Source organism: Protopterus annectens, chromosome 5.part0 (assembly GCF_019279795.1).
Source record: "Protopterus annectens isolate FY-2018-M chromosome 5.part0, PAN1.0, whole genome shotgun sequence".
In the NCBI taxonomy this organism is placed as follows: Eukaryota; Metazoa; Chordata; order Ceratodontiformes; family Protopteridae; genus Protopterus; species Protopterus annectens.
In genome coordinates this window covers 33,266,464-33,291,738 of record NC_056735.1, presented here as the reverse complement: position 1 = coordinate 33,291,738, position 25,275 = coordinate 33,266,464, and the positions used below count along the sequence as shown (strand labels likewise).

The 25,275-nt window shown below is 42.2% G+C and overlaps 1 protein-coding gene across 2 annotated transcripts in view; it reads left to right on the top strand.

The window, feature by feature from the left end:
• Positions 1-25,275, top strand: part of LOC122802461 (E3 ubiquitin ligase TRAF3IP2-like) — a 1,503,042-nt gene that overhangs the window by 1,049,890 nt on the left and 427,877 nt on the right. For both annotated transcript variants that reach the window (XM_044072084.1, XM_044072083.1), the window contains exon 6: positions 5,635-5,732. In XM_044072084.1, coding sequence (XP_043928019.1) covers positions 5,635-5,732 — 98 coding nt within the window. The remainder of the gene's footprint in view (positions 1-5,634; positions 5,733-25,275) is intronic.

The following is a 25,275-nucleotide window of genomic DNA, read 5'->3' as shown; positions in this document are numbered from 1 at the left end:
TAGCCTTAGGGAGCATTTCCGCTGGGAAAGCCAGGACTACTCTGAGTCCAAAAAGAGACTTGAGAAATTCTTACTCCTGCCTCAACACAGGCCTCTAGCTATCCCTCCTTTTCTGGAGATTTTAGATTATGTTTTCTTGGAATCCAGCCTTACCCCAGACACTTTGCCTCCAGCTCCCTGACTCACAAATTCCTCTTCAAGAGTCCTACTGCGGATCCAGAGATCATTTCCCAAGGACCAAAAGGCATTAAGGCTGCTACTTCCAAAAATCCTCACAAAGAAGATTACTGGCCTCAAACAAATGCCCTACACTGACCGCCTCAAAAAACTCCAGCTTTACTCCGTAGCATATCATCTACTCCGAGGTGATCTCTGCCTAACACATAAAGCTATGTCAAACCCAGAGCTGTTGGACATGCTACACACAAAGAAATCCCAATCCCTCCAAGCTACACGCTCTAGGGACCTAAACCTTGTCACCACAATAAACAGGACATGCTGGAGGGATAGATGCCTGTCCCAGAGACTTCCCATACTCTGGAACAGGCTACCCATCTATGTCAAGCAAAGTTCTTCATTAGCACTCTTCAATAAAAATCTTGACGAGTGGATGGGAAATGGGAAATACACCCCGGGGATCACTTCTGTGTCTCTGCTCGACAGTGGCACAGGAAAAGAACTTTCTTGGGTGGCGTAAGCCAGGGAACCTTGTTGGCTAGGCTTATGTAGGCCCTTGGGCCGATAGCATAGTACCTACCTATGAACCTTCTTATAGGGACTCTAGAGCTTTAGACAGATGGGGTAAGAAGGTATACACTTCTGCTACTGTGGCCATTAGGGCTTTAAATTACCAGTTTCATATGTTAAAGTATCAGCAGCATATTATGGGACTAAAATAGAAAATGAAGTTGATTACTGACTGTGCTGAACACAAAGATTTGCAAGAGTGAATGCATTCTGCTGAACAAGTTGGTAAACATACTTTGCAATTTGGTTTTGATGCTTTAGAAGCATCTTGCAGGGCTGCTGTCACTGGGTCTGTACTTAGAAGGCATGCTTGGCTTAAGGAGCAAAACTTGCCAGATCATGTTAAAGCTAAATTACTGGATGCACCCTTAAACCAGGACCGCCTTTTTGGCAACAAAGCAGAAGAAGCCCTTAAAAGGATGGAGGAAAAAGCTAAATCTATGCAAACTGTTAAAAGATTTCTTACAGGTACAGCGTCCTAGATTCAGTAGGCATTGGCCTTCAAAGAACTGGTCTTTTCCAGTCCCTTCCAGGCCTTCTCAGTCCAAACCCAGGAGCGGCAGACCACCAAGACTTCAGTTTCAGGCTATGCACAGATCTAAGTAGTGGGGGACTCCCACTTCCAAAGCAGGGAGCAGTAAGCCACCCCCTATGGGAAAATGCCGCAATGACTTATCCTTAACTCTTCCAAGCCCCGCTCAACTGCTCACTCCCTTAGGAGGAAAGCTCGCCCTGCATGCAAAAAACTGGGAACACATTACCCAGGACAAATGGGTTTTAAACATAGTTTCCCTAGGGTACAGATTCCACTTCCACTCACTCCCAACCCCAAGTGGATGGCCAAACCTCCCCCCAAATCAATGGGCGGAGGCCCAAAACAAGTACTCTCTCTCCTCAGTATCAGGGCTATTCAACCTGTCCCAGCATAACAAAGAGGACAAGGTTTTTATTCAAGACTGTTCTTGGTTCCCAGAAAAGAAAACTCCTGGCATCCTCTCCTGGACCTATCTATTCCCAACACCTTTCTGGTGGTTCCAAAATTCAAAATGCTAACTCTTCAACAGCTTCTTCCTATGCTAACCAAGGATGCCTGGCTGGCAACCCTAGACTTAAAAGAAGCTTACCTGCACATCGGATCCTGCAGACAATGCCTATGTTTCAGGGCTGGGTCTCTGCACTTCCCTTTGGCTTATCTACTGTGCCCAGGGTATTCACAAAGTGCCTAGCTCTAGCCATTGCGTTTTGCATGCAGAGAAATATTCAGATTTACCCATACTTGGATGATTGCCTGATTCAGGCAGAAAGTCAGGACTTGCTATTATAGCACCTGGCATTTGTAAAGAGACTTCTAAACTCACTGGGGTACACAATCAACGAGAAGTTACACCTAGTACCCTGCCAACAGATTGTATTCCTGGGAGCAAGCTTGACCAAAACTTCCCAGATGGCATTCCTTACTCCGGAGAAACAAGTTTATTTGACAACCTACTGGCCACAAAAACCCAGCGATCTGCAAGGAAAATCCTGCAAGCTCTGGGGTTCATGGCCTCTTGCATTCTGTTAATTCAATATGCAAGACTGCATATGCGGAAACTGCAATGGTATATAAAACGTCTATGGTGTCAGCATTCTCAGGACCTGGAAACAATGATTCCTGTCATTCCTGGTCTAAGGACAGAGTTCCTTTCGTGGGAAGAGGCCTGCTACCACAACAAGGGACTCTCTCTCACTCTACTCCCCGCCCCCCAAACCCTAACAGAAGCATCAGACTATGCATGGGGGGCTCACATGGCAGGGCATTGCATTCAGGGAAAATGGAACCCAAAACAGATGCACCTGCATATCAATCAAAAAGAAATGTTAGCTGTACAGAATGCTCTGACAGACTTCAAATACCTTATTCTTCCAGGACAACTATTGATAAAGACAGACAGCACCACAGTTATGTGGTACATAAACAAGCAGGGGAGAACCCATTCGTACCCACTCTGCAGACTAGCCATGGTTCTGTGGAACACAGCCTTGAGCTACCAAGTGAACCTGCAAGCTCAATTCCTGCCAGGCAAACTAAATTCACTGGCAGATGACAAGCAGAAATCTCATGGACCCACACGAATGGAAACTGGAACCCAAAATATTCAAGCTCTTGAGGAACAAATGGGGGACACCAGAGGTAGGCCTGTTTGCCTCCTCTCAGAACTACCAATTGGACAAATTCTGTACCAGAACTCCCCACAGTCAAGCTTGGAAAGTGGACGCCTTGTCCTTTACCTGGGAAAGCCTCTCAATTTATGCCATTCCCCCTCTGTCTCTCCTCTCGAAGATTCTACTAAAGATCAAACAGGACAAGCCACAGACAATACTGATTGCCCCAGACTGTCCATGCCAGCACTGGTACCCCCTTTTGCGCAGTCTGACAGTGCTGCAACCATGGCACCTGCCTCTGACCCCTTCCCTGCTGTCCCAGCAGGCTGGCCAGATTCTTCATCCTCAGCTGCAAACCCTGAACCTTGCAGCCTGGCTAATTCCCTGAGCTCACCTCTAGCAACCCTCAGTAAGCAGGTGCTGGATGTCATTCTTGAGGCAAGGAGGCCTAGTACTAGAAAATCCTATTCAGAACAGTGGAAAAGATACTGTTCCTGGAGCCAGGTTTAGGGGGTGGGCACAACAGTGCCCAGCGTACCTCATATTCTAGATTATTTAACAGAGATGCTCCACAAGAGCCTATCTTTCTCTTCAATTTAAGATTCATGCCTCTGCCATTTTAGCACATTATAGTACTGAGCCACCCCTCTTCTCTCATCCCCTGCTAAAACAATTCCTTAGAGGGGCCAAAAATTTAAGACCCCCCCAGGAGAGCTCCCACTCCAGCCTGGGACCTTAACTTTGTATTGGAAAAACTCACTCTCCCCCCTTTGAACCAGCTGCTACAGCAGAGTTGAAATTCCTTTCTTGGAAAACAGCCTTACTTCTAGCCATCACTTCAGCAAGAAGAGTGTCTGAACTTTAGGCCCTCATGGCAGTGGGAACCCTTCATTATCTTCCATGCGGACAGGGTTTCCCTCAGGACTAATCCATCCTTTATGCCCAAGTGGTGTCTAGTGTGGCTCTAAACTAGTCCATTCATTTGCCTACTTTTTTCCCTAATCCTCAAAATCAGGGGGAAATGATACTGCATTCTCTGGAAGTGCACAGATTCTATTTGGACAGAACTAAGCCTCTCAGAAAATCTGACCAGCTGCTAGTTAACTTTTCTGCAGGGGCAGAGGGGAAGGCCATTTCAAAGCAAACCATTTCCAAATGGATAGCCCATTGCATCTATTTCTGCTACAAGCACCATGGCAAACCTACCCCACAGGGGATAAGATCACATTCCACCAAGCTGCATCTACCTCTATAGCATTTCTCAGAGGAGTCCCTACCAGGGATGTCCTGGAAGCTGCTACCTGGAGCTGTGTACATACTTTCACCAAGCATTACCACCTGCCTATCTTTTCTAACTCCAGAGATGGATTTGCCACAGCAGTCTTACTGGGCCTGATTGCTAGCCCTAATGCTTTTTAACTGCCTCCACCCTTCCTTAGCTTTGGGAATCTGCCCAAATGTGATGACTGCAGCAGTGAAACACGAAGAACAGAATACAGTTGTGTACAGTTGCCATAAATGTAGATGTTTGAGTGTATTCACTGTTGCAGTCCTGGTTACCCTCCCTCCAGCCCCCTGACTTCTCTTAGCTCTACCTTTCCTTCTTGTTTGGCGTATATTATATCATGTGTATTTGCTTTTTGCTGGGGGTGATCCATACCATATAATTGCTTCCTATTGTGGGGGCACCTGACATCTGGGGCAAGAAAAGCTGATGTAATGGCGTCAGCTGCATGTTTTATACCCCTGACCTGACATCATGGAAGAAGCGAAAGCGACAGCATCTGACACAGAAATCAGAAGACTCTGGTATTCAGGCCGGCTGAGGGCTACCTGCAGGTAGATAACCCAAATGTGATGACTGCAACAGTGAATACACTCGAACATCTACATTTATGGTAAGTGTACACGACTGTACTTTACCAGGTGGAAATGATTAGCTGTTTCTTTTGCAAAGGAAAGCTAGGACAAGAAAGAAGCTAACACTGCCTGTCCGGATGTTTCCTGTCTGTATTTTCTGCTACTGCTGCATGACCCATGGCAAGTAGTTACTATGTATGCTGAGAGCACGTTCCACTAGGGCCGTCTGTTCTTATGCACACCCTTTTCCCATAAAGCCACCCTAAATGTTATCTGTGTGGCTGCATCCCAGTCAGTGTTAAATACCTTTGTGAGACAGTTAAGCTGGACATAATTTGTAGAGCTCGACCTGTCTTTGAGGCCATCGTTGTCAAGGGTATATTCCCGGGATATGCCACCAAGTTCATTAGCCCTGGAGTCTATTCTAATAGTCGCAACAAATGAACCTCTTTGTTATCAGGTAAGAAAGTTTGGGTTGGTTTCATAACAGTACGTCAGTTAAAAGAAGTTCATCTTCATAAACAGTCCTCCTTCCAACCCCCTTTGTTTGTCTTGAGGATTCTTCGGGCTGTAGGGTCTCTGGTTGTGGGACTGGTGGGAGGAGCTGTTACCCTGGGAAATTTCTACCTGCGGAGTACTCTAATGCCAGGGCATCCATCCTAAAGGTTACGTTTGCTTGATTTCTTGTAATAAAGCACTATGATAAGTAGTCACTTTCATTTTGTTCATACTGTAACAGCCTTGTCATTGTAGTGCAAGCCTTGCTGTTGTTGCAAATGTAGTACAGAAGGTAAGGGTTATTAAGCAACAGCTTGTATGATCTTAAGGAGCGTCCCTTTGCAGTATTTATACTTCTGAAATTTTATGCTGTTTTCTTTTTAGGCAAAGTGTTTGTGACATACGCAACAGATAGTGATGAACATGTGAAAGAGGTCATCAAATTTGTAACGCTTCTGAGAGCCAATGGTTTTGATACACAGGTGAGCTGGGCAGTTAGAACAATTTTATATGCAAATCTTTCTCATGTAAATATTAAGTAGAAATTCTTTCACTCCCTTTGAAGAAAATGAAAAGCATTCTGCTTTCCCATTGTATATTTCAGTGCAATCCCATACCATGTTGATGCCCATGATCTTTGATGTGTACATAAGCTTTGCTTCGTTTAGTAACAGTAGCATACTGAAAATGTACCCTCATTTGGGGAAAAAAGAAGCACATGAATGAACTTAATTCAGATTAATCTTTTGCAGCTGTCTCCAAAACAATTTAGCTTTCAGACATCAGAAACTTGCACTGACCTTTTAGCTGCACTCTGATGAAAGTGTTGTAGACATATGAAAAAATTTTCAGTCTTTTATGCATTTCTAAAACACTTGTCCTGTTGAGGATCATGGAAGTAGCAAGCAGAGAACGTTGAAGAACTTCCCTAATACCAGCAGTAGTTCCCAGTTCATCCTATAGAGATGCATGGTTATTTCTGAAAAGCTATGTGTATAGTCTTTGTCAACATGCCTTGATGTCTACCCTGGGACTTTCATGCTGTGATTTGTATTTGGTACACCTGTTATGGGAAGTACCCATTGTCATCTTCATCAGGTTATCCAGGCCACCTCAGCTAACTTCTCTAAACTAAGAGGAACCGTGGCTTTACTCTTCCTCCTGTATTGCCAAGTTCCACAGCCTGTTTGAGAAAAATGAGATTATCTGCCATGAGAATGAGTTTCATCTCTGCTTGTGTTCATGATTTCATCCTTTTATACTGCTACCTGCAACTTGTAACAACCAGTGAGGATAGGGGTGTAAACCAACTTGTAAAGTGAAATCTTCATCTGATGATTTTGTTTTTACTTCACTACTGCAGTCTGGTGTAAGGTCTGCAGTACAGCTACCACTGCTGCTGCTTCTGTCTTCTGGGCAGTCTTCCAATCCTTTCTACTCCCAGTTATGAATAAACCCGAAGACTCTTAAATTCCTTCATCTTAGGAGCGGCTGCATCCTCACCTGTGGATAACAATTCACCATTTTCCTGGAGAGGACTGTAGCATCTGATTTTGCGTATTAATTTTCATCCTATTGCTTCATAAGTTGTAGTGAACCACATCAGCAAATGCTAGAAATCATTGTTACGTAAAGCTAACAGATCATCGTCCTGTGCAGAAAAGAGAAGCAACTTTCCCTTTCTGTGACTGCGTAGTCTATACAGCTTGACTACAAGTTGACATACTGACTCTGAAAATGTTTGGAAGGAAGGGAGGGAAGAAACATACTACATGAAATCCTTTTCCCAGTATGAATGTATCTGACCTTAACACCCGGACTGCAGACAACTCTTGCTTCTCAAATAGGGTGAATTAATGCATTGCTATAGTGGCTGTGTAATTCCGTGGGGTACTTTGTGTTGTCACTTCCCTAAGTCCACGAAACGTGTTGACAGTGCAGACAGACTTCCACAACGCCTCTGGTATCTGCAAATTCAGAGTTGATTTACTATTCCATGGCCAGGACGAAATCCAAATTGCCTGATCGGCTGTTGCCTTTTCTGTCTGCCTTAACCTGTGGATTATCTGATCCATTGCCAACATTTCAAAATCTTCGGCTCCGAAGCTCCACCTCCACTCCCATAATGCTGCATGCCTAAATCTCCTCAGATCTTATTTGCCGCTTTTCAGAGATAGACACAATGTATAAAGCTCCTTTTATTTAAGTGCAATTGCTTTGATTCGTACCTTTTTGCTGTCACAGTTTGCTTTCTCTTCCTAGTGATTACTGGTTTATAGCTAGTTAGATATTTTTAGGAGTATATTACTTCTTCATTTATTGTTAACTTAGTCTGTTAGTTAGGCATGAAGAGTTCTCCCATTTTCCATTTTTCTCTTGTATTTTGTAGTAGGATAGTGTCTTATCTTGACTTGCCTTAAGTGAGCATTCTTTGGCTTTTTTTGGTTAATAGTTCTGCCCTTGTTATAAAAAAAAAAAAAAAAAAAAAAAGGAGAACCTGATTTTTTTCTTGAGTGCGTGTGGCTTTCTGCTACTTTAGCATTGATGATATGTACTTTATTCTTTGGCGTTTGCCGTCTGTTCTTTATTTATTGTGTGCAATGAACAAGACTGTGACACTAGAATTTTGTAAATAATTGTGTCATTTTTGAATATTGATATGATTTATACAGAACTGTGTGTTATGTACTGAGGTTCAAGAATGTAGCCACAACATACCGTGCTGGAACATAGAAGATTAATTTACAAAACTTCAAGAAAATAAGTTGAAATTAATTGTTTTACGATGTGCTATAAAAGTTAGTTTCAGTGCAGCAAGGAGACAGGATGTCTAGAGCTAGAAGTTTTTTCTAATGTATTGGAGAGAAGTAGTTACTAGGTTTAAAATGTAGAAAGTGTTTTATTGCTTTATGACTTCCTAACAGCTGCACAGTTCTGAGAAATATGTATTTATTTTTAACACAGAGATGTTAGAGTTAAGTTTCTGTTTAGCCTGGGAACAGAAGTCAGGTGACAAAAAGTGATGTCCTCCAACCTAACACAGCAGTAATATTTGATATTAATTTAAGAACTCTATCAGAGAGAGACTGTGTATTTTGGCTTGGACCTAGCAAGAGCATCCACTCATCATCATCATCTGCAGTTCTGCCTGCGTGTTGTTCTGTAAGTAAGACTTAGGGCACAGTATCTCTCTTACATATAGACAGGAATATAGTAAAGATTAGTATGGATGAATGAGAAGTTGGAAAGTCTGCTATGGAAAGAGACTAGTACATATTTGAACGTTTTTTGCCTACAAAGATATATAGAACTGAATATAGCTCCTCAGGCCTTAAGAACATTCAAGTCGCCCACTACTCCAAAGTCGCCCACTACTCCATTTGATCCAGAGAGCAAATACAATGAAAATTTTAAGAAAAGGTGGATAGTGGCGGCACACCAATGTTTGATGAAATGGGTTCGGATCTTGGTGGAAAGAGACCTTCTGAAACAGCGTAAAGTAAAGGAGGAAATACTTTCGGTAAGTGCCGAATTACAAAAACATTTTAGTGCTCCACAAATGGATGAACTATTGGGGGAAATAAATAATAAACTACTGGATTTTCAATGTGAACTAGTGGCGAGAAAAAGTAATAAAATCAACAGAGATATTAAGGATTACAGTACTGAAACTGCGTTTCTATGGAATGCAAACCCAATAGGACAGTATCATCACGTGGGTGTGGTAAAGTTTTTAAAAACACTTCCACTTCTGCATCTGTTTCTTTTGGCACTTCAGAAGATAAAGAGGCTACCACGGAGGGAAAAAATGAAAGTGGGGATTATCTGCCCTTACCGGTATCCCAAAATCCAACAGATTTTAACACCCGCTTTCAGAATGGCAATAATAACCAATTCCAGGGGAAGAAAAGAGGCCGGAACGACTGGGGACAATGGAAGAACTCTAGAAGACATTTCAGAAAAAAAAATAAGAAGACCAGATGGAACTAAAAGGTGTGACTGTAATTTTAGTGACTAGTGTTGAATTTATCTGGGATTGATGTCTCGGATGCAGTTATTTCAGTACTGAATTTAGGATTAAAGTTTATCCCTACGGCTCTTCCAAGGCTGTATGTTTTGAAAAATGAATTGTTTCAACTGGGCAGGAAGGTACATCTCATATATTTTGTCAGAGGAAAGTGATGACAGTATAAGTTATTCCTTTTATTCATACTTGTCTTATGAAGATGGTTTTGCTGACAATTTGACTAATACATGCAGTGTATTGGGTACTAATAAGATCCAGTGCAAGTCTCAATTTATACCTCCATATGCAAACATTATTATACAAAGTTTTCTTTCCACTTTGGATTTTCGGGTTGAGAATTTGTATTATGAATTTATTCAAGACAAACATAATGTGAAATATAATTTAACTAAAGAATAATGGTCTGCCTTTAGGGCACTTTGTGCAGACCAAAGGTTGGTAGTTAAACAAGCTGATAAGCGGAATCAAATTGTAATTCTGAACCATGTGCAGTATGTTCATGTGCACTATGCTCATTTTAATGATAGTGATGTATAATAGAAGTGTGAAATAATTCAGTACTATGCAACTATTGAAGAGTATCACAATTTGTTAAAGAAGAGCTTGCTTTTGGGGTATTCTACAACTAATGATTTGGAAAAAAAGTTTAACACTGATAATATGTGTATAGCTTTATGTTATTGTTTACCAAAGATACATAAAGGTATTTCGAACGTAAGTGCTAGGCCAGTTGTTTCTGCGGAAAAATATTTTTTGAAAAACATCTGTATTTTGTTGCATGAATATTTAAAAGTTTATGTTGTCACTGTACAATCATACATTAAGGATAGTCAGGATTTTTTGGATAAAATCAATAAGAATGTTTGGAAAAACACTATGTATTGGTTATGTTTGGACGTGAAAAGTTTATATACCAACATAAAGCATATTGACAGTATACAAGCATTATTTTATTTTTTAGGGGATTCTCCCTTGGCTCACTTTCTAATAGAATTGGTTAATTTTTGTCTCAAAAATAATTATTTTCTGTTCAATAGTAATGTTTTTCATCAGTTACACTGTACGGCAATGGGGCAGCATTTTCCCCCATGTATGCCAATATTGTAATGGCCAAATTTGAAATTGATTTATATATATATATATATATATATATATATATATATATATATATATATATATATATATATATACACACACAGTTTCTATAAGTCACAGGTAGTCCAATATTTCAGATTTATTGATGATCTGATTTTTTGTGTGATGGTAATAAACAAGTTTTTTATACAAGATCTACAAACAAATAATTTTTGTTTCATGTTTGATGGTATTCAAATGGGACAACACGTCACCTTTTTAGATATTGATTTAAAGTTTTTTTTTACCAACATTCATAGGAAATCTGATCAAAATAATTTATTTCTTTATGGCAATAGTTGTCATCCACAACATCTTATGTCAGTATTACCATATAATGAATTTTTGAGAATCACTAGGTTATGCAGCTTGGATAGTGCCCTTTGAAAGAGAAATATTAAAAGCAGAAAATATGTTTATTGAGAGGTTATACTATCAATATGGTGAGACAGTCCGGTGTTAAAAAATCATTATAAACCCATTGCTACTAATAGTAATAGTCAAGGTGGTTTAGTTAAAAATAATGGGGAAGAAAATATTATAGTAGAAATGATGGTAATAAAAGTGGTGGTAAAGAAGTATATTTTGTGACTACTTTTAATATTTTATCAGAACATGTAGTCAGGGAGGTACGACAACACTGGCCCATGTTAACTAGGGACAAAGATTTGAGGTGCTTGTTACAAGACCATACTAATGTCTCACATAAAATAAGTAGAAATCTAGGGTCTATATTACCAGATCGAAACTTTAATCGAATAACTAGAGATTGGTCTGGTAATATCGATATCTAAAAACCGCGAACAGCTGATTTAATGCAGGGAAAGGATTTCCTTGGCCACATCAAAAAAAAAAAAAACTTCTAAACAAAAATCAAGTGGGGGCTTTGGCACCCACACCCACCAACCCCCTAACTAAATATACCAAACTCTGAGATTGTTCTACATTGGAGGAAAGGGCATAATGGCCAAGGGAATTCTTTCCCTGTGTGAAATCGGCTGTTCTCAGTTTTTGGATTTTGATATTACCAGATCGATCTTTAGTTATTAGTCTCACTAAAGTTTCGCTCTCTTAATATAGACCCGAACTCTAGCTGATATGGTCATACATAGCCATTTTTTACCACCAGATGTCACTATAGATAGACATTGTTAGTAATATAGCCACTTTGGCTTGTAATAAATGTTCCATTTGCAAACAGATAGCGAATATTTTTCCCAAGATTAACAATGTTAAGTTTCATTGTAGGGGATGCTATACATGTAGTACAGAAGGAGTGATCTGTGCTTTAAAATGCACTTGTAATCTATTTTATATTGGAGAGACAGGTCGAGGCTTTAAAATTCGCTTTCAAGAACATGTCAGCAACATCAAAAACAGGACATTAGAAAGCCCTTTGGGAAGTCACTTTGCACTTTTTCATAATGCCAAGCCTGATGATCTGAAAGGATGTATTTTAGAGAAAGTTGTGGTGTTTTTAGACAAATGTATAAATATTAAGGATAAATTGCTGAGAACAGAACCTTTTTTTTAATTTTAAAATATAATACTTTGGAACCATTTGGATTAAACAAAGAATGTAATTGGAAGTATATTGTTTAATTATTGTTATTGGATAATTGGTTAATTGATTGAGATTTTAATGCATTTAAGATTGGATGAGTGTTTTGATTTTTATTCTTTGAAGGCTTTGTGCCGAAGCGCTAAGTCTTTAATAAATTTATACAGGTTTCTTGAGGTTCATGGCTGTGTTGTTGATTCCTTTGCATATCGTTTTTAGTGTGGTTATTTTATGTTTCTGTTTAGCCTGGGAACTGAAGTCAGGTGACAAAAAGTGATGTCCTCCAACCTAACCCAGCAGTAATATTTGATATTAATTTAAGAACCCTCTCAGAGAGTGGCTGTGCATTTTGTATTTTGTCTTGGACCTAGCAAGAGCATCCACTCATCATCTTCTGCACTTCTGCTTGCATGTTGTTCTGCAAGTAAGACTTGGGTCACAGTATCTCTCTTAGATATAGACAGGAATATAGTAAAGATTAGTGTAGATGATTTCTGTATTTCTTTGAGACCGTCCTGCAGTGTTTTAAAATATTTCCTGTGATTTGAACTGTGAAGTAACTGTGTTTGTTTTCTGAGTATTGTCTTGTTCTTTTATTATTTATTATTAAATATGTTTAAACCTTACTTTGTGGCTGATATTTGTGAGACATATTTAAACTCTTACAGTACTTGCATATGTATTTGGTGACACTGTACAATCCACTCCTAAATAGCCTTGCTCTTGGTCAAAATTACCATTTGGATTAATAGTACATTACACAGGATTGGACACCCTTTGGTAAGGGCCTTAAAATAGCTGATAAAGAGTTGGCTGGTGGCAGCTGGAACTACCTTATAGTCTGGGCAGAAGGGGGGATAGCTAGTAAACCTGTGCCAGCCTTCCCCAGGTGTGTGTGTGTGTGTGTGTGTGTGTGTGTGTGTGTGTGTGTGTGTGTGTGTGTATAAATCAAATCTCAAAGTGTGTGTAAGTCAGCTACTTGGGTAGGAACAAGAAGCACTGGTTGGACAGAGACTGTGCTAGAGGTCTTAGCTTGGCCACTCGGCTGAGATCTCAACCCTATAGCTGTGCCAGTGAGGAGTCTTATTGGGGATCTGGAGAAAGATGAGAAACCAGACCCAGACTTACTGATCTCTGTGTGCTCTTAAGGGAAATTGTACTTTACTGTGTGTGTACTTGTCATACTCCCATTGTGTATATCCCTCACTGTTGCCAGTAGTGAGGATTCAGGCTCCTTGATTAGTGGGCCAGTGCAGGTGTGTCACAAATACTTTGGGCTTCCAGAAGTGTGTGAGATGTAGGCATAAGTTGTTCCCTGCATGACATCCATGACCACCGTGTGTACTGCTTAGGTGTTGCACATTTTTTATGCAGACTGCATGGCCTGTGCCAAATTCAAATCCAGAACCTTAGCTTGACTGTAGGGCCAAGCTTATGCTGAAGGCCTTGCTTCCCACTTCTTCTGTTGTGTCTTTTCAGGCTCTTACTTCTTCCAAAAAAGCCTGAAGAGAAATAAAACGAAAGAAAAAGTAATAAGGAATAAAGATAAAGAAAAAGAGAAGTCTAGATAAAAAGAGAGGTCAGGAAGCAATCTGTTATATCACTACTGAAGGTGAGCAGCAGTCAAAGATACCAAGGCCTTTGTTTTTTTTTTACTCCTGTTTTTGAACCAGTATCAGTAGCCCCTAGGTAGCGATTCCCATCTGTGGCAGTTCAGGCATCACTGCCAGTCATATCGTTGCAATTGGACATATCAGGTCCCCCGGAATCTGGTCATTTCCTTTCTCCTTTTTAGCTGTTACACCAGATCCAGTTTCCCCCAAAGCCTCACCCCTCACTGGGTCCAAGAAATTGAATAGCCTTCACACTGACCCAATAAGCTGTCATTTATGGCTTTGTAAATGTCTGTGAGGCCCAGTAGGAGCATTTAAAAAACAGGCCTGGGCAAGCTCATGTGTACTTTTCTGAAGGTCTGGATGGATCTGGGGATCATTCTCCCACCCTTAACTCAGACATTGGAGGGAAATGCCCTCAACCCCGTTACTGGTCACTATTACTTTGGTTCATTATCTGGCACCAGTAATCCTGGATCTTATGCCAGTCTGTGTTATCCCTTTGTCTGTGTCAACACCTTGGCCGCCCTCTGCACTAACCTCTACCTTGATGATTTTGACTCCAGCCCTCTTGATGCTGTATGCATCCAGGAACCATGTTGTCGGGCCCGACTCTGAGGTTGTCAGAGCCATCCCTGCCTTTGGGGAACATCAACCCTAGACAGCTCTGCTCTGGTATTGATATTGGGCCTGGCTAGATAAGCGACTGGAACCTGAGTTTCTCCTATAGATCTGTGGATTCAGAAGGACTCTCCAGAGATCACTGTGGTGACTGCCTACTGTCCAGGCAACAGTCATTCTCCCTTCTGTTGGAAGTGGCCAGGGGAAATTACGACAACCTTCCTCACAAACCAAGACAAATTCAAAGATCTTGCTGTTCAGGCATTTAACCTAAATTGCCATCTCAAGGTTTTGGTCTGTTACCATTTGTAAAATCTGTACCAGTTACTGTGTGGGGAAAAATCTGAAAGGATAGTCCTTAAAAGAATTTATAGGCACCTTTATAACATTGAAAAGGAGAATGTAAACAATACACTTTTTAAACATTCCATTGTGTGTAAATGACTGAAAAAGTTTCTGTTTACTGTTTTAGAAATAGTGGTTCCTAAAGCCAGGGTGGTCCGTGTGAGAACAAATTGGAGTATAAAGAATAATTACAACAATTTACTTTAAATGCCCTGCACTCCACCCAGGTTAAATGAACATAGTTCACTTGCTTCATATGCATACTGCTAAACTGTAAGAATTGTATATATTTTCTTATTATCAGTCTTTATAAACATGATAAAGTTTATGTAAATGTTTTAATGTGAATTTTTGCTAATACTTTCATGTGAGAAATCAAATTATTTTTTAATAAATTTTGTTGTAGGTGGAGGTGGCTGAATGATGATTTTTGGTGATTTTTAGTACAAGATGTAATGTGATCCTATCTCGCCTACATTCTCTACAGATGGGTTCGGAGCCGATCCTCGGCTCCGACTCGGCCGCTATACAATAGAACGCAGTCTCTTATTGGCTGAGTTACCTCATATCCCAGGATGCACCACTACTACTTCCCCAGATCTCGTTTGCCGCTTCTCAAGCATAGACGTGGTCTCGGACTTGGCTGAGCTAAGTATCTTTTAGTCAGAAATTTTTCTGTCTAAATTTTTGTCAGAACTTACCCAAAAGCTGTTTTAACAGCTACTTGTTGTTGTGTGATTGGTTTTTGATATTTTCTTCTGGTAAAATTGTGTTTTTTTTTTTGTGATATTTAACGGTCCCGTTTAAGTTAGAGGGGCCTAGCCCTATCCTAGGCGTTTTAGTTAGAGTCTAGGTTGTCTTGGTGTTAACTTTGTTTTTGGTAGTCAGTGTTTATTGTTTAATATAGCCATGTCTAAAGAACATAGACCTTCAGGTTTTAAAAAATGTTCTAAATGTAGCTATAAAATGTCCATTACGGACGACCATTCTTTGTGTCTATTGTTTGGGCCCGAAGCATCTTCAAGAATCCTGTAGCGTTTGCCACGCCTTTTCCTCTCGCGTCCTCCAAGAGAGGAAAAATAAGTTGATCTTGAAAGGGCTTATTACCCCTTCCTTTGAGGAAGCCCTATCTTCTTCTTCTTCACCTTCGAGGAAGAAAAAGTCTTCGGCTCCGACCAGCCCGTCGGATCCGGCAGCAAAAAAGTCTCGGCAGGCTTCTCCGTCGGCTCCACGGACTTCGGAGCCGAGGGCGGAACGGTCTGCCTCGATGTCTCCAGCTTCGACTCCTCTGGTTTCAGAGTCGAGAGCTCGGGCGTCGAGAGGCGAGTCATCTCCATCGGCTCCACTGCCTTCGGAACCGATGGGGGTTGCCCGCTCAGACTCTTCCCCTTCGGTGCCGAAGTCCACATCGGCTCCGAGGGAAATTGCAGTTGTAGTGGAGTCTCCCTCGGCGCCGATACTTCTCGAACCATTACGGAGCCAGTCCCCCAGTCTTTCAGAGCCGGCGGAGAAGTCGACTCAGACCCGGTCGGTCTCTTCTTGGTCGTCGAGGATGTCCGATTCGGACTTAGGGTGCTTCAAAGGCTTTTTCAGTCTCCAGTCTTTGAAAAGTTGATCTCGGCTCCAGCCCAGTTGGCTCCGGAGCCGATCTCCCATCCTGCTACATCGATTCCTCCTCCAACAGCTTCGGCGCCGTTGGAGTCGGTGTTGGTGGAACCGGTGGAGGTTATCGAGTCGGTTCCGACTCTAACTCCAACCCCGTCCCTTGGGTCGGGGTTCGGTACGCGGACCTCCTCTGTCGGCCCCGGGGGGGACGCTTCGGGGCCGATCCTTTCGGTTCCGAGCCTCCCTCTCGGTGTGTCGGTTGCGGGGGTTCCAACTGCTGTTGTGGCCTCGGGGGTTGAACCATCCCAGGACTCTGAGGGTCCCGCCTTCGAGGCCATGAGGAGTGCCTTGGCCAAATCCTCTGTGGCCACTTCTACCATTTCACCACCACCTTCCCTTGGCATGGAGACTGGCGTCTTTGCAATCCCCCTGTCTCACGACAGCGGAGCCCCTGGGCCTGAGGTTACCCCCATTGGGGGTTCCCTTCTTCCTGGAGGTCCCTCCGAAACGTTTTCGGAGGAACCTCCGAGGAAGAAACAGTGTAAGAGGAAACACGTCTACTCCCCTGATGAGTCTCTCACCTCGGATACCGACCCCGATGATGCGGAGGGGTCCCCCAAGTCGTCCTCGGATGATGTCTCCTTTGCCAACATCTTGGAGATCCTCAAGCAACGAGGCGACTGGCAGTCCAAACCCCCTTCTGCTGAGGAGTCGGTTTTCCTCAAGGCCTTCGGGGCTCAGCCTTCCGCCTCCTGGGTGTCTCCGCCCTTCGATGAGCTTCTGGATTTGATCTCTCGAAGGGCGTGGGAACACCCAGATTCCGTTGAACCGGTGCCAGCTCGCCCCAATAAATTCCTTTCGGCTCCCCCGGATAAGGACTTTCTCTCGAAGGGCGTGGCTGTAGATGCTATGGTGTTGGCATCTGCCACCCAGCAAGATGTGGCAGAGGCTTCGACGTCCGTCCATCCTCCTAATAAAGAGTCTAGGAGCATGGATCGGTATGGCAAGCGTACCCTTTCTTCAGCGGCCTTTACATTAAGGTCTCTGAATTACATGACACATTTCGCCAGACTGCAGAGGGATCTGATCAAGGAGCTCTCGGATACCCTCTCTGGTAACTTACCTGAGCAGTTGGCCCAGACGGTTAACTCCCAGTTGGCTACCCTGTCTTCATTATCCAACTCGTCCATGAGGCTCATTTCTTATGCGGCCGAAGGGGCGAGCAGAGCGGCTGGAACAGGTGTTGCTCTACGGAGACAAGCCTGGCTACGCCTGTGTCACTTTGCGGAGGCCTTTATGTCTTCCTTTGCCGACACCCCCTTTGACGGGTCCTCACTGTTTGGACCCAAGGTAAAGGACACATTGACTCGCTGCGAACAGGAGGGTAAGACTTTAACTGCCGTAGGGGCCCGGTTTTCTACTCCCTTCAGACCTTATCCCAAGGCTCGAAGAGGAGGGAAAATGTGGTTCCGTAAATCTCAAAAGCCTTACTCGTCGCAGCAGAGCGATTCCCCTTCTAGAGGCAGAGGAGGGGGAAATTTTTCAGGGAGACACCGTCCCAAAGGCGGTGGAGGCCCCCGCAACACTGGAGACCGCGAGTCCTTTCGTGGCTCCTCATCCTTCCAGCATCCCTGAAGGAGTACCCGACTGTGCAGCTCCGGAGCCAGTCGGGGGTCGTTTTTCGAGACACCTAAAGGCCTGGGAAAATATCACTCAGGACCAATGGGTGCTTCGAATCATCGCCGGAGGTTACACCATTCCCTTTTCTCAACCCCCTCCACCAGTCCACAGAATCCCGGACCCGCCACCCAGTCAACGGGATCATGCAGCCAATGAAATATCAAAGCTGCTTCAAAAAGGGGTCATCCAACCTGTCCCCGCAGACCAGGCCGGATCAGGGACTTGCTCAAGATTCTTTTTGGTACCAAAAAAGACCGGGGACTTGAGGCCCATTTTGGATCTCAGCAAATTAAACCGATTTGTGAAAAAGTCCAAATTCCGGATGGTCACTTTGCAATCCATTCTTCCGCTTTTGGAGAAAGGTGTTTGGATGTGCTCCATAGATCTCAAAGACGCCTACTATCGCATTCTGATAGATCAGGCGTCGAGGAGACACTTGCGCTTCAGCCTAGGAGACAGTCATTTCCAGTTCCGAGCACTGCCCTTTGGTCTCACCACAGCCCCCAGGGTGTTCACCAAATGTTTGGCGGTGGTGACTGCTCACCTGAGAAGTCTAGGATTCCAGGTGTTTCCATACCTAGACGACTGGCTCCTAACTGCCACCTCCAGGCATCTACTCTTGGAAAATCTAGCAGCCACTATCACACTAGGCAACTCCTTAGGAATCACCTTCAATTGGTCAAAATCTGTATTGCTGCCATCTCAGCGTATTCTGTTTATTGGTGCAGAAATAGACTCAAGGCAGATGCGAGTCGATCTCCCTGCGGAAAGGATAGCAACGCTCCAGCTTCAGGTTCAGGCATTGCTCCTCAGACGTCGTGCTCCAGCGAGACTGGTCCTTCAGCTATTGGGCTCCATGGCAGCCACCATTCTTCTGGTCCCCTTGGCAAGGTTGCACATGAGGATACTCCAGTGGCTCCTATCAGTCCAGTGGTCTTATCAAGACCTTCCCCTCAGTCACCACATATTGATCACAGACACGTGCAAACAGGATCTTCGTTGGTGGCTTCCCTCATCCAACCTGAATCTAGGGCGACCCTTCGTTCCTCCACTCCCCTCTGCCACGTTGACTACGGACGCCTCCCAGACAGGGTGGGGGGGACATTATCTGGACAGGTCAGTCCAAGGCACATGGCACTCCGACGAGAGTCTTCTCCACATCAATATCCTGGAGATGAGGGCGGTGCTTTTAGCGTTGCAAGCACTGCACGATCACCTCCCAGAATACGATTGCCATTCAGTCCGACAACATGTCGGTAGTCTGGTACTTAAACAAGCAAGGAGGGACCAGGTCCTATCCCCTTTGCAGAGAAGCCATGAAAGTATGGGATTGGGCGATTGCTACCAAGCGTTTCCTAGTAGCAACGCACATTCCGGGGAAATCCAACGTGATAGCCAACAGACTGAGCAGAACTATTCTCTCCCCTCACGAGTGGTCCTTGAACGACAGAGTGGTAGCGCAGATTTTCACGAGATGGGGAGTTCCTTGTTGCGATCTCTTCGCAAGTCCCCTCAACGCGAAATGCCAGCACTTCCTCACTCTCACCCCAGTTCCGGGGGAGATCCCCAAGGACGCTCTAGTCCATGTTTGGCCCCCCAGTCTGCTATATGCCTTTCCACCAGTTCCCCTTCTCCCCAAGGTGATTCAGAAGGTGATTCGCTTGGGAAGCAAGATGATACTAATCGCCCCATACTGGCCTTGACAAGTTTGGTTCCCCTTTCTTCACAAATATGCATTGGAGGGTCCTTGGCTCCTGGACCAAGTTCCGGACCTTTTGACGCATCAGTCAGGACAGCTCCATCAGTCCCTCCATTCATTGAAGTTAGCAGCCTGGCTACTCCTCTTCCAACCATAGTTAGGAGCCATTCTTTCGCCCCTGAAGTCATGCACATTTTGTCTTCGGCCCACAAGACTTCTACTAAAAAGATATATAGCAATAAATGGAAGAGGTTTGCTATTTGGGCCCAACTCCGAGGATTAGACCCTATGACAGCCTCGGTGTCAGAAGTACTGAAGTTTTTAGCTTCCCTATTCAACCAAGGTTGCTCAGTGTCTACCATAAAAGTGCAATTGGCGGCTATTTCCAATTTTCATGAGAGTGTAGAACCACCTTTAATGAGCAACAAGTTGTGCAAAGCCTTTATTAAAGGAGCTTGGCTTCTACAACCCCCTATATCTCAACCCGCACCTCCGTGGGACCTTAACGTGGTGTTAGGTGCATTAACCTCATCTCCCTTTGAGCCGGCAGCAACCTGTGATCTAAAATTTCTTTCTTGGAAGACTGCCCTTCTAGTAGCTATTACATCAGCCAGGCGAGTTTCAGAACTTCAAGCCCTATGTGTCAAACCACCATACCTGGTATTTCACAAGGATAGAGTATCTCTTCGACCAAACCCATCTTTTATACCAAAGGTTTGTTCTAACTTTTGTTTACAGCAATCACTGGAACTACCGGTCTTCTTCCCTAAGTATTCGAACAGAGCTGAATATACTTTTCACAGCTTGGATGTGCACAGACAATTACGTTTCTATTTGGATAGGACACACAAAGCACGAAAATCAGATCAACTGTTTGTGTCCTTTTCGGATAGTAGATTAGGCAAAGCAGTCACAAAAGTCACTATTGCCAAATGGGTCAGAGACTGTATCAATCATATTTATCTCATCTCAAATAAGGAACTTATAGTTCCAGTGAAAGCTCATTCTACTAGGGCTATGGCCACTTCGGCAGCCTTTCATTCCAAGCTCTCTATTACTGACATTTGTGCGGCTGCTACGTGGTCGTCTTCGCACACCTTTATTTCTCACTACAAATTAGATGTGGCATCCAGGGGTGAGCTTCCTTGGTTCCACAGTTCTCAGGAGTGTTTTCCAGTGAGCCACCCAGGAATTAGGTGCTAGGGACGCTGTCCCATCTGTAGAGAATGTAGGCGAGATAGGATCACATTACATCTTTTAGTTATGTACTTACCATAACTTTAGATGTATGGGATCCATCTACCCATTCCTAATAACCCACCCTCCTTCCCCCTACCTCGTAGACCAGGAGAGACCGGACGATCCAAAATTGAACTTCTTTCCTCTCTTGAAAGACCTGAGAATGTTATAACAATAGTCTGTTTCTGTGAGCATGAGTGCGGGCAAACAAGATCTGGGGAAGTAGTAGTGGTGCATCCTGGGATATGAGGTAACTCAGGCAATAAGAGACTGCATTCTATTGTATAGTGGCCGAGTCGGAGCCGAGGATCGGCTCCGAACCCATCTGTAGAGAATGTAGGCGAGATGGATCCCATACATCTAAAGTTATGGTAAGTACATAACTAAAAGTTTTCACAGACTCTTTTAAATGGACATTATAACTTTAAAACCACCATTTTGTTATGAAGTGAGGTTATATAAGGATTTTCAGCTTGTTAGTTACCAGTTCTGATGAAGTCCTGTATGTCTGAAAAGCTCGAAAGCACTAAACTTTTTTTTTGTTGTGTGTATATTAATAAAATCCTTGGGTTTGTACTTATTTTTTTAACATTTGTTAACTGGGATAGTCTGACTTGGAATGAAGCCAGTTTTCATAGGAGGCCTGGGGAGAAATGCCCCAGACGCATGTCTTTGACCGATAACTCAGAGTAGTATCCTCAAAATCCAGAAGCATTCCTACAGTGGGGTTAGGCCAGGCCCAAGATGCCTCCTCTGTTGTAGAAAGAAGTAGCAGTCCACAAAAATCACAAAAACTGATAGGCCAAAGAAAAGCCATAAAAACGATAGAGTGGACTATTGAGGATAAAAAATAAATTATGTATTGTTATTATTATGCAAAAAGCCCAGAATTACCAGATAGAGGATATACAAAGAGATTAAGAGATAAATTAGAAAAAAGAAAAATACTTTCAAGGGAAAAATTGCCGGAAACTTCAAATAAAAATTTGCGTTCATTAATACAACAGATTTTTGAAAAACAGTATATAGATCAAGAAACTTTGATCTGTTTGGAAAAAGAAGCATTTGAGGAAGTGTGAAAATGTAAACAACAAAACCTAGACATTTTTGAAAAGTATAAAAAAGAAATATGGACATGGAAAGAGAGAGAGATTTGATATGGTGCAATATTTATGCAAAGGAAAAAGCCAAGTTAACTAATATAGAGAAAGTAGTTACAAAGTTATTCAAAGAGAAGCATAGGCAAAGGCATCCAGATACGGAAAATTTTACAATAAGAAAATTAATATCACAAAGATGAAATGTGGAAAAGAAAATTAGTAAAGCAGAAGTTAAGGAAATAGAAGCTGAAGTTATGGAGTGTCTGCAGAGTGAAGGATTTAATATAGAAAAGTCTAATACAGACTGCATCACAGCATGATAGAGCGAGTCCCCAAAGTAAGGAGAAGCAGGAAGATCAGGCGACATCTGAAGAAGGAATATGGACATAGGAAAGAAAAAGAGATTTAATATGGTGTAATATTTATGCCAAGGAGAAAGCAAAACTAACCAATACAAAAAGAGCAGCACCAAAGATATTTGAAGAGAAATACAGGCAAAGGAATCCGGATATGGAAAATCTTACAATATAAAAAATAAGAAGACAGAGGAAAAGTAGAATGCGAGATCAATAATGGAGAAGTTAAAGAAATAGAAACTGAGGTTATGGTGCACCTGCAAAGTGAAGGCTTCATTGTAGAAAATCTAATGCAGAAAGCACCGCAACTGGATAGAGTAATGGATTTCCAAATTAAGGGGAAATCAGTGGAAAAGGAAGCAATTGTTCATGCGCCATATCAAGATATTTTGGAGCCTTCCATAGGAAACCAGTATAAACGTTCAATTAAAGCTAGACAGCAAGGGAAGGGACAGGAGACTACGGAAACTCTGATGCAGTCAACATTGAGGAGTGATAGGCCAGTGAGTTCCCATATGACAAAGCAACGGATGACACAGGATGAAATTGAAGAGAAGGTGCCACAGGAAGATGCTATAGAACTTTCTATAGAATGCCCGCAGAAAGTGGAAAACAAAGGATGTGCCCTTAGTTTGGAAGAAAATGAACTAAGGGAAGAGTTGCTTCATTTAATGAACAAAGATAGATATACTAAAATCAATGAAAGTAATAGACTGCAGAAGGTCAATAAAACCCCAGAAGTCTGATAAAACAAATGAACACAGTAGTTAGGACTGTCCATAGAGATCCATGCGATATAACCGAAGTAAACAGGATATGTTACTGTGCAGCTAAATTAATAACTGATGAAGTTCTACCACAAGAGCACAGGATAGTGAGGGAAAGGAAGGGGAGAAATCAAATACCCATCATGGAAGTATCGAATAGAGAAAAATATAAAGCAATTAAGACAAGAACTGTCACTGTTAGAAGAATATAGAAGAGGGAATAGATCAATAAAATACGAAGAAAGCTAGATATGATAAAAGCAGTGCACAGTATTAGAACAGATCAGGATCTGTCATGCACTATTGTAAATAGCAAACAATATTTCAGCACAGGTGGAAAAACTTAGAAGATACACAGATAAATGTAAAGGAAAAGTACAAAATAGGCAATTTAGTGATGACCCAAAAAAAGTTTTATAGAGAATTGGGAAACCATGTAAAAGGAATTGAAAGGCCGCCAAAAAAAAAGAACTAGATGCATTTTGGAGAAGTATCTATGAAGATCCTGTGGAACACAATGAAGATGCTAAATAGATAAAAGAAGTAAAAGAAAGAATAAGAAGTTTAAAGGTGCAAGAGATGAAATGGGATGAAGCAACAGCTAGAGAGGTTGAAACAAAGTTCAGAAAAGCCTCTAATTGGAAAACACCAGGGCCAGATGCAGTACCTAACTTTTGGTTAAAAGTATTAACATCTTTGCACGAAGACTTAGCCATGAGTAAGAACTATTTATATGCGCTTCCCGAACAGACACCAACCTGGCTAACAACAGGTAAAACAATGCTCCTACTTAAGAATGAACCTGCAAGCTACCCCAAAAATTATAGACCAATAACTTGCCTACCGAAGACGTATAAACTCTAAACGGAAATTGATGCCAATAGGGTTTATAGTCATTTAGAAGAAAATTAAATTATGGCAGTAGAACAAAAGGGCAATAAAAGAAAATCATATGGAACAAAACATCATCTGATGTTAAATGAAGTCATAGTGGAGAACTGTAAAAAAGGGGAAGAATCTAAGTATGGCATGGACTGATTACAAAAAAGCATTTGATAGTATTCCACAGTCATGGATAAGAGTGCTTAAAAATGTATAAGATACATCCTACACTGATAACTATGTTACAGTGACCATGAAACAATGGCAGACTACTTTGCAATTAAATCATGATAAAGGACAAATTACTGTCCCATGGATTAAAATTCAAAGGGTGATATTCAAGGGTGACTCTGTGTCACCGTTACTATTTTGCCTTGCCCTTAACCCATTAAGCTGTCTACGGAACAGCTTAGGCCATGGCTATAATGTGGCTCCTAGAAAACAACAAAGTCTAAAGATTTCTCATCTTCTCTTTGTCGATGATTTAAAAATGTGTACAACTCATCAGACGAGGAACTGAAAGCACAGCTGCAGGTTGTTAAAACTTTTTCAAATGATATTAGAATGTCATTTGGTCTTGATAAATGTGCAAAAGCAACCTTTAAAGCAGGAAAACTGCAGCACCAGGACAATTCCGTTTTGGGACAAGAATGTGATAAATACTTGGGAATTGATGAAGGATCGGCAATAAAACATGAACAAATGCATATAAAACTTAGTAAGGAGTACTTTATAAGATTTAAATTAATACTGAAAATAGCGTTGACATCCAGGAACAAAATCCAAGCTATAAACCAATTTGCTCTGCCTCTCCTAACTTACAGTTTTGGAGTTATTGATTGGCCCCAAAACATGCTGGATAGATTAGGTATTAAAACAAGAAGGATGCTTCATGCTCACCAGATGATCAGTAAAAATGAGTGTGTACCAAGATTATATATTCCCCATTCTGAAGGAGGGATTGGCCTCCTTGAAATTGATTACATGTAGAGATCTGCAATCGTGGGACTTCACACATATCTGCTGACTTCAAGAGACCCAAACTTAGTGAAAGTTTTGAAACATGAGAACAAATCTAAGATGACTTCTATGCTTAACCTTCAGAAGCATATCATTGTCAAGCAGGAATAGAAATCAAACCAGAAGTAGATAAAAATCAGACAGCAACTGAATGTGCCAAAAAACAAAAGAAAGAATATAAGGTGAAGGACCAAATGAAAAGGCAAGAAGTGTGGAAAAATCAAAAATATAGTGGCAAGTATAGAGGCGCCTGTGGTCGAGTAACGTTTAAAGACATGCAGGTAGGTGCGTGTGTGAACGGGTGTGTCATCTTTGAAGGTTGGACGCCGGGCTGGCACCTCGGCATCGTAAAAATCCACTGCCAATCATTAGTGGA